This window comes from Schistocerca cancellata, chromosome 1, assembly GCF_023864275.1.
Source record: "Schistocerca cancellata isolate TAMUIC-IGC-003103 chromosome 1, iqSchCanc2.1, whole genome shotgun sequence".
NCBI lineage: Eukaryota > Metazoa > Arthropoda > Insecta > Orthoptera > Acrididae > Schistocerca > Schistocerca cancellata.
Genome location: NC_064626.1, coordinates 830,056,201 through 830,074,522, shown reverse-complemented (window position 1 = coordinate 830,074,522; position 18,322 = coordinate 830,056,201). Strand labels below are relative to the sequence as shown.

The window sequence follows — 18,322 nt, the reverse complement described above, 5'->3', positions numbered from 1 at the left end:
GATGTACTGGGTGATGTTTTCCTGCTTTCCCTGTGTGCGGTATGAATCTTCGATACGGTACCTCTTGAAATACCAAACACTCCGGCTATCTTGGTAACAGAAGTCCCCATCATACCAGCGCCACCCGGGTTCCCGGGTTCGATTCCCGGCGGGGTCAGGGATTTTCTCTGCCTCGTGATGACTGGGTGTTGCGTGTTGTCCTTAGGTTAGTTAGGGTTAAGTAGTTCTAAGTTCTAGGGGACTGATGACCATAGATGTTAAGACCCATAGTGCTCAGAGCCACTTGAACCATACCAGCACCAACAACACACCCACGTTCTACTTGACTTACTATCAGCTCCGACATAATGCACTCACAACTACACAGGACACTTCCCTGACCACGACTGATACTTGCAACATTTCTCCCTCCGGTTCCGTATTTTTGTCCAGCCCCCGTAAGGTGGTTCTAACAGCCAGAGATTTCATGCGAGTATTGCAGTTGGACATGTCCAGATTATGTTCACGTCGCGGATGTTCTTTCCACTCACTTCACGTCTTCTATATGTGTGTCCCTTACGCATCAACTATCGCACGGTCGTGGATCCCTTGGCAGCATTCAGATTGACAGTGATGAGGACCGCTGCTTGACTATTGGTAAGATATATTTAAATAATTTTTAATGGACGCCATGATAATCTATCACAAGAACAACCTTGTAGAATGTTTACTGCTTGTCCGAAAGAATACATACCATCTTGGCTCACCGGCCATTTGACCATCTTCTTCTGTGCGGATGCACAAACAGTACCCGAAAGCTGACTGAAATCGGCAGTAATCCCGCTAGTAATGAGTATAATTGGCAGGGGCACTAAGAATATAGTGTGGGACAATAAGATGCGAATGTGGGTCTCGCGGGAGGCGCTCCAGAAATAAGTTCCTGCAGTAGCACTATCCTTGTGTCTTCGGTGGCTCAGCTAGATAGAGCGTCTGCCCTGTAAGTAGGAGATCAAGGGATCGAGTCCCGGTCGGGGCACACATTTTCAATTGTCCCCGTTGTCTTATATCAACGCCTGTATGCGGCTGGAGGTAATCATTTCATTGTATTGTACATACTAATATCGTTATATATCCGACCATGCAACTCGTTAGAATGAAATTATATACATATACACTACTGGACATTAAAATTATTACACCACGAAGATGACGTGCTACAGATGCGAAATTTAACCGACAGGAAGAAGATGCTGTGATATGCCAATGGTTAGCTTTACAGAGCATTCACACAAGGTTGGCACCGGTGGCGTACAACGTGCTGACATGAGAAACTTTCCAACCGATTTCTCATACACAAACAGCAGTTGACCGGCGTTGCCTGGTGAAACATTGTTGTGATGCCTCGTGTAAGGAGGATAAATGCGTACCATCACGTTTCCGACTTTGATAAAGGTCGCATTGTAGCCTATCGCGAATGCAGTTTAACGTATCGCGACATTACTGCTCGCGTTGGTCGAGATCCAATGACTGTTAGCAGAATATGGAATCGGTGGGTTTAGGAGGGTAATACGGAACGCCATGCTGGATCCCAACGGCCTCGTACCACTAGCAGTCGAGATGACAAGCATCTTATCCGCATGGCTGTAACGGATAGTGCAGCCACGTCTCGATCCCTGAGTCGACAGATGGGGACGTTTGAAAGACAACAACCATCTGCACGAACAGTTCGATGGCGTTTGCAGCAGCATGGACTATCAACTCGGAGACCATGGCTGCGATTACCTTTGACGCTGCATCACAGACAGGAGCGCCTGCGATGGTGTACTCAACGACGAACCTGGGTGCACGTATGGCAAAACGTCATTTTTTCGGATGAATCCAGGTTCCGTTTACGACATCATGATGGTCGCATCCGAGTTTGGTGACATCGCAGTGAACGCACATTGGAAGCGTGTATTCGTCATCGCCATACTGGCGTATTACCCGGCGTAATGGTACGGCGTGCGATTGGTTACACGTCTTGGTCACCTCTTGTTCACATTGACGGCACTTTGAACAGTGGACGTTACATTTCAGATGTGTTACGACCCGTGGCTCTGTTCATCATTCGATCCATGCGAAACCCTACATATCAGCAGGATAATCCACGACCGCATGTTGCAGGTCCTGTACAAGCCTTTCTGGATACAGAAAATGTTCGACTGCTGCCCTGGCCAGCACATTCTTCAGATCGCTCACCAATTGAAAACGTCTGGTCAATGGTGGCCGAGCAACTGGCTCGTCACACGACGCCAGTCACTACTCTTGATGAACTGTGTTATCGTGTTTAAGCTGCAAGGGCAGCTGTACCTGTACACGCCAGCCAAGCTCTGTTTGATTGCCCAGGCGTATCAAGGCCGTTATTACGGCCAGAGGTGGTTGTTCTGGGTACTGATTTCTCAGGATCTATGCACCCAAATTGCGTGAAAATGTAATCACATGTCAGTTCTAGTATAATATATTTGTCCAATGAATACCCGTTTATCATCTGCATTTCTTCTTGGTGTAGGCAGTTTTAATGACCAGCATTGTATAATTATTTGTTCCAGAATAGCAATGGGAAAGAGGGATACTGAAGATCTGGGTGGGAAAATATGAGTTTATGACATTCGGCAGGAAACTAAGAGAAGAATATTTCATTGTTCTGTATGGAGCTGGTATGCACCCTCAGTTAAGGAAACTTATGGAGGAAATTGGAACAGTGGGAACGGACTATAAGAGAAGATGTCTCCAGTTACCGAGGCAAGATTGGAATTGGATTGAGGAGGTACGGAGACAACGTGCTCTATAACAAAAGTTTTGGAGTATAGAGCGCTGCAGTGTTATGACACGTACACAGAATATCTAGCCACAGATTTTAAGCTGGGAGCCACCCGGAAGAAGGAGAGGAAGGCCAGCAATAAGATGGGAAAAATATTTACAGGAAACAATGGAAGATAGATATCAGACCTGATGACTGGAACGAATGAGGCCTGTGGAGGTAGCGAATGTCTTACTCCAGGGGGAAACCCCGAAAAAGAAGACACATAAGAATAATGTGCAATGTGGCGGTCTAGCGATCACGTCCGTCGATAATCTATTTGCAACATAACATAACATAGTGTGTTATATTTTCATCGGTTCATTGTGTACGATAGTTAGTGTCAATTCAAGACAGCAACTCGCGCTTCTCGTCAGACACTGCCTTGCGAGGATAATCGTATGTCTACATCGAGTGCACATTGTGCTGCAGTGTAATCATACACTCCTGGAAATGGAAAAAAGAACACATTGACACCGGTGTGTCAGACCCACCATACTTGCTCCGGACACTGCGAGAGGGCTGTACAAGCAATGATCACACGCACGGCACAGCGGACACACCAGGAACCGCGGTGTTGGCCGTCGAATGGCGCTAGCTGCGCAGCATTTGTGCACCGCCGCCGTCAGTGTCAGCCAGTTTGCCGTGGCATACGGAGCTCCATCGCAGTCTTTAACACTGGTAGCATGCCGCGACAGCGTGGACGTGAACCGTATGTGCAGTTGACGGACTTTGAGCGAGGGCGTATAGTGGGCATGCGGGAGGCCGGGTGGACGTACCGCCGAATTGCTCAACACGTGGGGCGTGAGGTCTCCACAGTACATCGATGTTGTCGCCAGTGGTCGGCGGAAGGTGCACGTGCCCGTCGACCTGGGACCGGACCGCAGCGACGCACGGATGCACGCCAAGACCGTAGGATCCTACGCAGTGCCGTAGGGGACCGCACCGCCACTTCCCAGTAAATTAGGGACACTGTTGCTCCTGGGGTATCGGCGAGGACCATTCGCAACCGTCTCCATGAAGCTGGGCTACGGTCCCGCACACCGTTAGGCCGTCTTCCGCTCACGCCCCAACATCGTAAAAACAGAATTTGAAATATCTGCCAAAACACCAGAGAAAATGCGCATGACGGGTCTTATACGGTCAAGCAGCTAAAACGGGCAATTCCAAATAAATCCAGAATTAATAAATAAATCGAGCTGTGGTTTTCGCCAAGTTACAGCGGACAATATGGCGAATTTCTAGACTTTTGCAAGTAATTTTCATCGTTTATAGTCGTCGAATTTGCAAGAAACTTATAGGAGAACTTCAACGAGATAACTTGTATGGAACTTGATCAAATAATATCAATATAACAACGCAGGAAACCACAGTCCCCGGACAGGGAAGACGCTCCACAAACGTCTGACCTGTTATACCAAATGTAAGCAAATACACAGCTCAGGTATATTTCATGTATTTGCCTGCGTGCTTGAAGCCAATGAGATTGCGTTCTGCTGTTGTAGCAGTCAGATAAGTTGCTCGTAAAGTTAGTCAGAGATTCAAGATGTATACTTCAGTCGAAAACGTAAATATCGTTTATGACGAATGTCACCAAACTGTTAGAGCATCGGAGCGGCTGTATGCTGGACAAACGGCAAACAATGTGGTACCAACATGACGAATGTCCCTCCCATTTCGTTAAGAGGACATTTAGAGAGCAGTTTAACAGCCTTTCAGGAAACTCAAAATTTTCTGCATGCTGACCAGGTTTAACAACTATAATCTTTTTCCTGTAGCGGGAAATTAAAACAAGGCGTCTATTAGGAAACACCGAAAACTCCCGAAGGCACGAAAATAGTGCCTTATAAAACGGGCCTGTGAGATCATTAACTCCACTTGAAATTCGTCCTGTAGTATTGTTTCTCCATAACCACTTTATTTATAGCGTATAGCAATGCTCAGGGTCAAGCTTTGGGCACTTGTTATGACAGCCGTCATAATATATACACGACCCACACCCGAGTTACGTGTTAGCTTACATTTGGTGTAATACGGAACCTATTCTCGTGACGGCGGAACAATGGATTGCGGCACTGTTATCTTGATACCATTTGATCGAGTCCCACACAAGATACGTCGTTGAACTTCTCTTAGGAGCTTCATTCAAATGCCACAGATAAAAGCATATTGTCCCATTAGAAAATGACAAATTTGGTGCTGGGAAACTATAAACGATAAAAATTATTTGAGTAGGTCAGGAAATTCGCCATATTGTCCGCTATAACTGGACGAAAACAGCACCGCGATTTATTTATTCATTCTGGATATATTTGGGGTGGAATATCCTAGCTGCCTCACCCCGTATATTATCGACCATCTGTTAATGAAAAAATTAAGGAGGCCTAAGCTGTTGGAAGAATCGTTTATTCTACGAATTCATTCACAACGTCTTTCAAGTTCACAACCGTTCTCCAAACTTGACCGCAAATAAACTTTATGATTTGCTGATCTTTCCCTTCTCGACCAAGTTCTTTGAATATTGTCGTTTGCAACTAAATTCTAGAAAATGGGAACCAAAGCTAAGTAACATACAACTTACTGCACTCTCATCTTAATAGAAGCGTATCAGATTCATGTTCTTGATATAGTAACTTCCAACGTCGTCCCAGCCCCATCTACATCCGTACTCCATTAGCTATGGACCAGCGCAGATTTGAACGGAGAGCGTACAGTAATTCTGACCAGTAGTAAAATACACTTAACAGGATAACAAGTCCCGCAGAGTGGCTGGCCGGTGTAGCCAAGCGGTTCTAGGCGCTTCAGTCCGGAACCACGCTGTTGCTACGGTCGCAGGTTCGAATCCTGCCTCGGGCATGGATGTGTGTGATGTCCTTAGATTAGTTAGGTTTAAGTAGTTCTAAGTCTAGGGGATTGATGACCTTAGATGTTAAGTCCCATAGTGTTTAGAGCCATTTGAACCATTTGAATCCGCAGATTGATGATGATTTTGGTTTATGAGGCGCTCAGCGGCGTGGTTATCAGGGCCCATACGAATTCCCAATCTTGCCACTTTCCACTCTCGCTATTTCCGGAATTATAATGAGGATAAGACAATCATCAAGTTCCCGGCGAAGAAAATCCCCAACCCAGGACTTCGTGATCAGAGGTAGCTGCGCTTTTTTCTCATTTTGTTTCGTTGATGTTCGTTGCTCTTGTCCGGAGTGGACGTCCTATGACACCCGTTCAAGTTCTGCGTTGATCCATTCACTCAGGTTTTTTTTATTACAGAGGGCCGCTAACTTTACGCCCGAATACGCTGAGCTACCGTGCCGGCACCACTAGGCCATGAGCTGCGGAAATCTCGTAGAATGTGATTTCATTCAAGATGGAACGCTGGTTAGCTTTTAATGAAGAACGGAGAAAGTTTTCAGATGAGATCTCCGGTCATACAGCGGTACGATCATACAGTTCGGTGAACAACTGAACTCCATTATTTAACAAAGATCTCTGCAACTTTGTGTGCAGCAGAGCTTCAAGTGGGATCAGTCAGATAGCATTTCACTTGTAAAGAAAAGAAAGGATGTTCCCCCTAATATGGCTTTGCTTGCACAATTACGAAGAGTCTGAATATGAAAGCTTTCTGACGACCACCTTACTGAAAGTTACACATGAAAAGAACGGCTTAGTCTGTTACTATTAATTTGACAGTGAGTATTTACATTCACTTTTCACAATTGTCAGCGTGTTGAACCACGAACATCGGCGAAAGGAATAACCAGTATTGCTATTCGCTCATTGATCTCATGACAATACATTGTTGGTAAGCGGCAACACGCGTGCTCAGAAGAGCAGCAGACCGACACGAGAATTGTACCCGGGAGGAAATGTGTTGAAATAGTCGTCCGGTTAACGTGATTTACGTTTTCCAAGGTTTCCATAAGTAACTCTATGTGAAATCTGCAATGGTTCCATGAGCAAAAATACGGTCCACCCCTCCCTCTCTCCCTCCCCTACACAGATCTTGTGCTGTTTCTCTAATGTTATTGATATCGACTGGAAGAAAAACAGATAAACATAAATGACAAACTCTTGCCAGATTAATATTGTTCGTAGTTTCTTCCAATCGCTTAATCGTTATGGAGTATCATTGACGATGATTCTGACAATGTAGCTCGGTATTCAACTGCTATGCTTACGTATGTCCTGCTTATTGTCAAAAAATAATGTTACTGGACCATAAAACACAAAGGATACAATGATGTGAAGAGCCATGGGACAGCTGCTAATATCATGTCGCAGCCCCTTTTGCCCGCCGTAATACAGCAACGCGAAGTGCATGGGCTCAACAAGTCGTTGCAAGTCTGCTGCAGAAATACTGAGCCACGCCGCCTGTATAGCCACCCATAATAGCGGAAATGTTGCCGGTGCAGTATTTTGTGCACGAACTGACCCCTCGATTATCCCCATAAATGTTTGATGGAGTTAACGTCTGGCGATCTGGATGGTCAAAAAATTCGCTCGGACTGTGCAGAATATTCTTCAAACCACTCGCGAACGGCTGTGGCCCGGTGACAGGACGCATTGTCGCCCATAAAAATTGTATCGTTGCTTGGGAGTGTGAAGTTTATGGCTGGCTGCAAATTGTCTCCAAGTAGTCGAGCACAACCATTTTGAGTCAATGATCGATTCACTTGGGGCGGAGTACCCAACCCATTCCATGTAAACACAGTCCACACCATTATGGAGCCATCACCAGCGAGTACAGTGCCTTGTTGACAACTTGGGTCCATGGCTTCGTGAGGTCTGCAACACATTCTAGCCCTACCGTCAGCACTTACCAACTGAAATCGGGACTTATCTGAGCAGGCCACGATTTTCCAGTCGTACATAGTCCAGCCGACGTTATCACGAGCCCAGGAGAGGCGCTGCAGGCGATGTCGTGGCATCGGTTGTCTGCTGCCGCAGTCCATTAACGCCAAATTTCGCCGCATTGTCCCAAAGTATTGATTTCTGCTGTTCTTTCACGTAGTGTTGCTTGTCTGTTAGCACTCACATCTCTACGCAAATGCCACTACTCTCGGACGTTAACTGAAGGCCTTCAGCCGCTGGCTTGTCCGTGGTGAGAGTTAATGCTTGAAATCTGGCATTCACGGCACGCTCTTGAGACTGTGTATCTGGAAATGTTGATTTCCCTAACGATTTCAGAAATTGAATGTCCCATGCATCGAGCTTCAAATGCCAATCCGCGTTCCAAGTCTGTTAATTCCCATCGTGCGGCCAGAATCACGTCGGAAATCTTTTCACGTGAATCATCTCAGTACAAATGACAGCTCCGCCAAGGCATTGCCCTTTTAAACTTTGTGTACGCGGCACTACCGCCATCTGTATATGTGCATATCGCTGTCCCATGGCTTTTTTCAAATGGTTCAAATGGCTCTGAGCACTATGGGACTTAACATTTGAGGTCACCAGTCCCCTAGAACTTAGAACTACTTAAACCTAACTAACCTAAGGACATCACACACATCCATGCCCTAGGCAGGATTCGAACCTGCGACTGTAGCAACAGCGCGGTTCCGAAATGAAGCGCCTAGAACCGCTCGGCCACAAAGGCCGGCTGACTTTTGTCACCCCAGTGTATATTAGCATGTAAGAATTACGATACAATAAAACTTGATCAGCCACTAGTGAAAATTGATTAGGTTTTGACATTTCCTGGTAGAGCGTAGCAACCAAGAAGTTTCACATGACACACACAAAGACACACACACACACACACACACACACACACACACACACACACACACACACACACACACCACATTCACTCACACACTCGCTACGGTCGCAGGTTCGAATCCTGCCTCGGGCATGGGTGTGTGTGATGTCCTTAGGTTAGTTAGTTTAAGTAGTTCTAAGTTCTAGGGGACTGATGATCTCAGAAGTTAAGTCCCATAGTGCCCAGAGCCATTTAAACCATTTGAACACACACACACACACACACACACACACACACCACACACATACACACACACACGCAAAAAGGTAAAAAGATCAATCTACAGTATAACAGTTGAAAGTAACTTTGTTTAGCTGCCTGTATCGTTCTATTTCACTTAGCCGAGCCAGCTTATTGGCTTTGTCTTTTAAAAAAATTTAATATTGTGATAAAACTATTTACGGTGACGGAAAGCCTTGTATATGACATTTATTGCATGAAAAAGATTCTAACACCTCCTAAAAACGAAAAATCGTAGATGTTTTGAAAACACAATAAAAATATTTGGAGCTGCAACTTATCACTGTTAAAATAGGCATTAAACCTGTTTTGCGGCAAGTTGTGGAGAGTGTGGATGCAGAAATAGCCGCTGAACACTGCTAACAAACATTTGACCTGTTCCCCTATATTTAAGAGAAAAGTAATCCTTGGGCGAAGAAAGATGTTCGTATTGTAGCTGCAGATTTTTGTTGGTATAAGAATTACCTAGTGAAATAAAAGGGGAGAACTGGATATTAGAGCGAATGCATTCTAAATCTGCGATGTATTCATAAAATCAACAGTTAAGGATTGTTATCCTGCAAGGACATGCTTCCATAGTAAGTAACATGTTGTAGCCCCTTAAAATAGCGTGCATGATTATAATGGCAGATGTAATCAAGACGCATGTGAACGCAGCAGTCTGTGTGTTATTATGGCGACTCGGCCGCTGTTCCAAACAGACACAGTTCGCTGGTAATTTCTGATTACAGTTTACAGTCAGCTTTCCCATTACTTCTGTGACAAAAGACTCTCTCAAGCTGTTTCGGCTTCTCGATAATGAACGGTTACTTCTGACCGAACGTGATTAAAAACGGACTGTCGTCTGCAACTTCTGTAAACAGTGAAAACGAATGCTGGGAAAGCTCACAGAAGCCGCATCGTATGCTACGTTCAGTGCTGACGTGAAATTTCCCCAGTACGTGAAGAAGCTTGGAAGGCAGAACCATCTTAATGCACACGTGTTCCTTTACCGCCCACTTCTCTTCTACACGTTAAGACAGAAAAAGGAGTTAGCTGGTAATTATCAGGTTGTTCGGGAGGGGAGAAAGTGTGCTGTACATTAGACTCATAGCCGTTCCGCACAGTCAAAAAGAGCAGATGGAAATAGCTCTATGAGTGACCGCCATACACCTTGTAGAAGTGACTTTTTTTCATAGGCATTATTTTCTGCTTCGAAAAACGCGTAAGTGGTATATCAGTATTAGCCTGTCGGCGCAACATGACAACTCAAGCGAGTAATAATTCAGATTACTATTGTCGTTGAAGCTCCAGATCGAGAGCGGTGGCGCCGTGGCCACACAAAATGTAACCGTGTTCAGCATATGTGGGGTGCCATTAAGAAGCCAAGGTCGATTTCCTATCACAACCGACATACTGCTCCGTTTCTAGTGATGTCGACGTAGAGGCAACGCTAAACTCTAACCTCCTTTAATATCGTTGTTCTGCATCTTTGTTTCACTGTGGTCCTCTTACCCCTTGGCTTCTCTCGTAGATGGTTATAATTGTTTCATTCTGTTGAATGTTGAACCAGCTATAATGAACCGTCCCGAAGTATTTGGGGAGTACATGATTTTAGCGTGAATGATACTACTAGAAGCATACAAATATTTGATAAAGTTGACAGAGTGTTATTTATTTTCAGAAGTGATGAACATACAGTTAGGTTTTCTGTTAGACTTACTATGTCACTTTTACACGTAAATTGTTGCAGCAGAGAAATGGTCAATATTGTAGGATGTAACAGGAACGATCATTATAAGCAAAATAGTTCAGTAAATAAAGGCTCTAAATGCATTCCGTAAGAGCTATGAGCACTTCATGTTCGTTACAAATCAAATGGCTCTGAGCACTATGGGACTTAACATCTATGGTCATCAGTCCCCTAGAACTTAGAGCTACTTAAACCTAACTAACCTAAGGACATCACACAACACCCAGTCATCACGAGGCAAAGAAACATGTTCGTTAGAATGTAACAAATCTATTCTAAATGGCTCTGAGCACTATGGAACTTTACTTCTGAGGTCATCAGTCCCCTAGAACTTAGAACTACTTAAACCTAACTAACCTAAGGACATCACACACATCCATGCCCGAGGCAGGATTCGAACCTGCGACCGTAGCGGTCGCGCGGTTCCAGACTGTAGCGCCTAGAACCGCTCCGCCACACCGGCCGGCAAATCTATTCTACTGCAAGCACCCAAAAGGTACTTTCAGGGAAAAGTCGCGCAACGGATTACTTCATCTGAATGTTCATCTTCATACAAGCCACGATGTTTACCTTGTTTCACTACTAATCATTTCCTCTCCTGTCCCACTTGGAAATAAAAGGAGGGAAAAGGAACTATTCACATGTCTCCGCACGAACCCTAAATTCTCTTACATTTGTGGTCCTTACGCGAAATGTAGGCCTACGTTGGCGGCAGCAGAACTGTTCTGCAGTCAGCTTCAAATGCCAGTTCCCTTCGCTTCAGAGATTCCCCCATGAATTCACGAAACATCTCCGTAACGATCGCGTGTTGACAAAACCTACTGTAACAAACCTAACAGCACACCTCTGAATTGCGTCGATGTTTACCTTTAATCCGTCATGCTGGAGAAACCAAACACTCGAGTAGTAGTCAAGAAAGGGTCGCACTATTGTTTCATACGCGGTCTCCTTCCAGATGAACCACTTTCATTAATTCCACCAGTAAACTTAAGTCGACCGTTCGCCATCCCTACTACCGTCCTTACGTTCTCGCTCCATTTCATATCGCTTTGCAACGTTGCGCCTAGATACTTAATCGACGTAAATGTATTAAAATTGTATTCTAACGATAAGGGATCGTTTCTCCTACTTATCTGCATTAATTTTCAGTGCTTACATTTAGAGCAAGCTCCCATTCATCACAACGACTAGCAGTGTTGTCTAAGTCATCCTGTATCGCCCAAGGACGACACCTTCCCGTGCACAGCAGCATCATCAGCAAACAGCGACAGATTGGTGCGAACCCTGTCCGTCATATCATTTATGTACAAGGAGCAGTCCAATGAAAAGAAGACAGATAGAAAAAAGTAAGTGAACTATTTACTATTTACCTAGTAATCGCCGTAAATGTTAATTCATTCATCCCACTGTGAGACAAGACTGTCAATACCTTCATGGAAAAAATGTTGGCGGTTGCCTACGGAACAATGATTGTACCCAGTCGTGCACTTCTTCGAAGTAAACCGACGACCACGAATGTCTTTCTTCGGGGCTCCAGAAATATGGAAATAGCTTGGGGAGAGATCAGGACTGTATGGAAGACGTAAGGGCTTCCCAGCGAAGCTTCTGCAGCGCAGTCTAAACAGTCTTACCAACATATGAAGAAAGACATTCGTGGCCGTCGATTTGCTTCAGGCAAGGAGGTGCTCGCGTTGGTACAGTCCTGGTTTCGTAGGCAACCGGAAACATCTTTCCATGAAGGCATTGGCCGTCTTGTCTCACAGTGGGATAATGTATTAACAAATGGTTCAAATGGCTCTAAGCACTATGGGATTTAACACCTGACATCATCAGTTCCCTAGACTTAGAACTACTTAAGCCTAACTAACCTAAGGGCATCACACACATCCACGCCCTAGGCAGGATTCGAACCTGCGACCGTAGCAGCAGCGCGGTTCCGGACTGAAGCGCCTAGAACCGCTCAAATGTATTAACAGTTATGCCCATTACTATTGGTACAATAAACAATTTACTTACTTTTTTCTTATTTCGTTTATATTTGTCTGACCCTTTATAAACTGAAACAACCAAGAAACTGGTATAGGCGTATGTATTTAAATACAGTGTTATGTAAACAGGCAGAATACGCCGCTGCGATCGGCAACGCCTATGTATGGCAAGAAGTGTCTAGCTCAGTTGTTCGATCTGTTATTGCTGCTATAAACGGAACTTATCAAGATTTAAGTAAATTCGAACGTGATGTTATATTCGGCGCACGAGCGATGCGACACAGCATCTCCGAGGTAGCTATGAAGTGGGGATTTTCCCATACGACCATTTCACGAGTGTACCGTGAATACCAGGAATCCCGTAAAACATCAAATGTCCGACATCGCTGCGTCCGGAAAAAGATTCTGCCAGAACGCAACCAACGACGACTGAAGAGAATCGTTCAACGTGACGCCGCAAATTGATGCATATTTCAATGCTGAGCCGTCAAAAAGTGTTAGCGTGCAAACCATTCAACGAAACATCATCGGTACGAGTTTTCGGAGCCGAAAGCCCACTCGTGTACTTTTAATAACTGCACGGCACAAAGCTTTACGCCTCTCCTGGGCACGTCAACACCAAAATTGGACTGTTGATGCTTGGAAACATATTGCGTGGTCGGACGAGTCTCATTTCAAATTGTATCGAGCGGATGGACATGTGCGGGTTTGGAGACAACATCATGAATGCATGGACCCTCCATGTCAGTAGGCGACTGTTCCAGCTGGTAGAGGCTCTGCAGTTGGAGTGATATGGGACCCCTGATACTTCTAGATACGACTAACAGGTGACAGGTACGTAAGCATCCTGTCTGATCACCTGCATTCATTCGTGTCCATTGTGCATTCAGACGAACTTGAGCAATTCTAGCAGGACAATGCGACATCCCACACGTCCAGAATTGCTACAGAGTGGCTCCAGGAACACTCTTCTGCGCTTAGATGCTTTCGCTCGCCACCAAACTCCCCAGACATGAACATTACTGAGCATATCTGCGATGTCTTGCAATGTGCTCTTCAGAACAAGTCTCCACCCCCTATTACTCTTATGGATTTATGGACAGCGCTGCAGGATTCATGGTGTCAAATCCCTCCAGCACTACTGCAGACATTAGCCGAGTCCATGCCACGTCGTGTTGCGGCAGTTCTGCGTGTTCGCGGGGCCCTACACAATATTAGACAGGTGTACCAGCTTATTTGACTTTTCAGCGTGTATAGAGAATAAGAGTGACTCCTGGGACAGTCCCGCCGATACTCTTGTCTCTGATGAACACTCTCCGCGGAGGATAAAGTAGTGGGTTCTGCTGGTTCCTCCCATATATGTCTCGCGAAGTGATCACTCGACAGAATCCGAGAAATCAGAGCTCACCCGGAGGTTCACTGAAAATCGTTTTGCCCACGCACCTATAGCAAACTAAACAGGGAAGCGATAACAAGAAGCAGTTTTCGTGGCACACACTGCAACGTGACTTGCAGAGTACAGTTGAAGCTGTGGATATATATTTGAGCGATAGCGCTTATGAGACGCCGAGGTGATGCACACCTAAACATACGTCTTAGAAACATCGTTAACAGTAAGCAACCCCCTATAGTTCACATGACACTAACAGATAATGACGTAGTCCTCTAGTATCAATAAAATGCATTTACCATGGTAATTTATGTTTCGATAACCTGGCTCTTGACTAGTGTCAAAAAAGAAATGAAAATAATGGCTCTTGCTATTTTCTAAAACACCCGACTGTTGTTACTACATAATACAGTCATTACTCGTCAAATTCATCATCAAATGTCTGTAAGGTCTGCAGCGATCGGGGTTTCGCGCTCGCTGTGTGAGTACTTCTGATTTCTTTACACTATCAATTATCCAGGCCGTGCTAGGTCATCTGTAAACTGTTTTAAGGATCCAGGATTATAATCCACTCGGAAAATTTAAGCTCGACGTGGCATTATTTGAAGTGAATATTGAAGTGGTTCAAATGGCTCTGAGCACTATGGGACTTAACTTCTGAGGTCATCAGTCCCCTAGAACTTAGAACTACTTAAACCTAACTAACCTAAGGACATCACACTCATCCAAGCCCGTGGCAGGATTCGAACCTGCGACCGTTGTGGTCGCGCGGTTCCTGACTGTAGCGCCAAGAACCGCTCGGCCATCTCGGCCGGCGATATTGAAATGCTTCCTTCAAAAATGCCAGGGCCAAGTGACTTCCCGAGTACTCGGCTCAAGCCAACATTCAAAAAAACATCGGAACGACCATCATACGCATCAGAAACAATATCCAAAATTTTTGTAGAAAACTTTAAGAGCAATGAATAAAGATAACTTCTGTGTAAAAGATCTGTGTGACTGTCACAGAGCTGCAAGAACCTTTTTTTGTTCATTCGGTAATGCTGAACAAGAAATGTAATTGATTAAGTGTTACATATTAACAGTATACACAGATACATCGGCAAGTTCACAACTTATCCATTCATTCAATACAGTCGTAAAGCCGACTGCTGTTAATGAATAACGCCGTCCATCGGATGTTGGAGACAAGTGTCCTCTGAATGATTCGATGCCTGTATAAAGATGTCTGCATAGAAATATGGGACTATATCTATGCCCTTAGCGTGAAACTCGTGTATTACAGTACTGTATACTGGATGGATGAAACTTCCTCCAACGACAAACAAAACAGTACCTAATATCTATGCTTACTATTTCCCATAAAATCAGTTTGCGAAGTTTTGCTACTTTATGTATGCTATATTCGATATATTAATTCGTTTACCAGGCGTTATTTCACGAACAGCGAAAATTTACTTTAAGAATATTTGATGTATCGAATTAATTGTTGCCAGAAATTCGAAAAACAAACGTCAGTTTGACGTAATCAGCTTATAGGACACCACAACGTTTCGTGAACTGGTTCATATATCTGTATTCCAAGCCAGAAACAGCGCTGAAAACTACTGCGATATGTTTACAAGCTCTTCTCTTAAAACACAGGCGCCAGAGTTTGATGCAACAACTGCAATCTACACTATTCACAAAACGATCAGATAGTATAAGGTTAGTTCACAGACCCTTTACCTGTACACGGTATTAAACACTTTGAAAATGGATTCAGAATAACAAGCTTAACACGGAACCGCAATCAGTAAATTGTAACGCGCGAACACGATGTTAACTGTGTACTACACAGCTGGCAAGAATCACACAGAAGTTGATGGCCTGTAACTCACCTTCCGCTGCGACACCTACTAGCGCCGCAGCCGTGAGCAGCAACAGCAGCCGCAGACACACAGGCCAGTCCATGCTGTCCTGGGACTTCTGCTACCTTCCAGGTGGACCTCGCGATGCGCGGCCGCATGCAACAATGCCTCGCTCTCGTGGCGTCCACAACTCGAGGCGCCCGCCAGGAGGTTCGCGATCGCAGCGCCCCTAGCGGCCGAAATCCCAACTATAAGGAACTCGCTAGCGGCAGCTGCGGTGGTCGCCGGTAAGGCAGATTCCCTTTTATCGGCATATTACATGCGATTCCGATGACCGACTCCTGACAAATGCTGCCACTTTCGCGTAGATCTGTAACTACCTTGGAGAAATTGTAGTTACCAAGGGTCTTCAGCATTTCGTTACGTCTCTTCCAGAAGACAACGAGAGACAAAAGTATCCACCCAGTTTGTTTATATTTTTCGTGGTTTAAAATGCGGCAATATTTGAAAATTGCGAAAATTTGAACTTAAGATATGCGTGAGATTTTCCTCCTAGGAAGGCGAGAAAAATGCAAAGGCAAAAGGAATGTGGAAAACTGACGAAAATGCAAGCCGGAAAAACATAGATTGTGGTTTTCGAGAATAGAATTTTGCTGCTAAACGCGTCAGACATAATTGAGCAACAAACAATAGTGAATGAAGATGTTTTCATATAGCTAATTGCTGTTTTTATACTTTTAAGGTCCCTAACAAAAATCTAAATTTTGTCCTTTCGAAAGTCTATTGCTAGTTCGTCGTTATTAAATGAGAGGATTTGTTCTGGCATATTAATCAAGGGTATAAGATCCATACCAGCCTAGGCTTTAGGGGACAACGAACGTGAAACACTTCAGGAACTTTAATTTCAAGGAGAGTCACTCAGATACTGATAAACCTCAACTAGCAACAAATGGTTCCCCCATATCGCTTAGAGTGATAAATAGTTTGTTCCATACCGCTTCCTCCATGCTTGTCCTTCAATATCTTTCAACATTATGTCCCCAATCATCTCACCTCTATAATTATCCGTTAGAGGAGTAATTCGCTTGTTCACTGAATCCTTGAATGTATGTTAAACTGTATTAGCTCTGTGCTAATAAGTAAACAAATGGCGCTTTGTAAATTAGTGAACAAAGAGGATTCTGGATTTGTTGGTACAGTCACACATAGGACAGTTACCATTATTGATGAAACGGAAGTACGAAAGGTTCAAAGTCAATTAAGCCCGTACTGCATCAGCAGTCCTGCTTTGGGATTATCTGAACTTTACTATCTTCAGAATTACGTGAAATGAAGGGCACGTATTTTCTCTATACTCGTTACTTCGCCAGCTTCACAACGCATCCCTGTTACAGACAAAATTTAACGGGTCAATAGTCTGTCGTGCGGCAATCCAGTATTACCTGAGAAAGTGTAGCATGTACCAGGTAGTAGCAGGAACGTGACGAGCAAGGTATAGACGTATTCAAGTACAAAATGGTGGTCGTTGTTATCGCGGTTGAAGCACATAATACTTTAACAGTTGCGAATAGTTAATAGAATTTGATGATACCGTTGCCAAGTTAAAAGGCGAATAGAACAAGATATGGAAGAGTTTCGATATAATAGACGGTAGATCATGTTCACAAACTAACGAAAAGTAAGGCAATGGTGATGAGGAGCAAAGATGGAATATCTTCTCTAGAGGTGTGAAAGAAGCCGAGAAATACTGAATTTGATTGTCTCTAATGCGATCTGAATAATTTTGCTGTAAGATAGTTGTTTCTCCGTCACTGCGAAAAGTGCAAGGAAATAACAATTGCGTGTAAACTTTATAATTCTGTCGTGATTTCAAGTAGGCAAAAAAAAAAAAAATCAGAAATATTGTCATGGCAGTGTCGATTTTTTTCTTTGGTAAGACGCCAGAGGTGAACAGGCGAAGTGCGAGCGACAGAGCACAGTAAGCAAACTGGATTTATGCTAAAAACACAGGAGAACAGTCCAAATGGAAATCACTTTCTTTAAATCAGACATCCCTTCGCATATTGCACCGCAAATCAGTGACGAAGACACAATACCAAATGAACACCCGAATCAGCCGATGTTCAATTGCGGTACCTCCTATATATTTAGTGCACAACAGTTTACTAGTAAACCACATTATCCCGTTTCTACAGGAAGTGTATCTTCCAGACGTAAATTTGGATGAATATACGTTTAAGTTACTATATAGTTCTTCGTGATCAGATGCAGATAGGGTTTCCTTTTAAGGACTAGATGCTTTCATCCACAACAGTTACGTTGATTAAAAACCTTAGATTATGTTAGGTGAGTATTATTATTGGATGACACCCGCGTTGACAGATAATGAAAACACGATAATACAAAACGAAAAATAACCAAACGAAGATTAATAATTATTATTTACTGCTCCGCCAAGAAAAGACAGTTCTCCAGTCACAGATATCACAGTCATGATATCACAGTCTAACAAGATACTGCGAGAGAAATATGGGGAGAAACAA

The 18,322-nt window shown here is 44.1% G+C and overlaps 1 protein-coding gene across 3 annotated transcripts in view; it reads right to left on the bottom strand.

The window, feature by feature from the left end:
- Positions 1-15,934, bottom strand: part of LOC126188723 (uncharacterized) — a 342,072-nt gene extending 326,138 nt beyond the window's left edge. For all 3 annotated transcript variants that reach the window (XM_049930334.1, XM_049930350.1, XM_049930342.1), the window contains exon 1: positions 15,810-15,934. In XM_049930334.1, the coding sequence (XP_049786291.1) occupies positions 15,810-15,882 (73 nt within the window). In that variant the 5' untranslated portion in view covers positions 15,883-15,934. The remainder of the gene's footprint in view (positions 1-15,809) is intronic.
- Between the last annotated feature and the right edge of the window lie 2,388 nt (positions 15,935-18,322).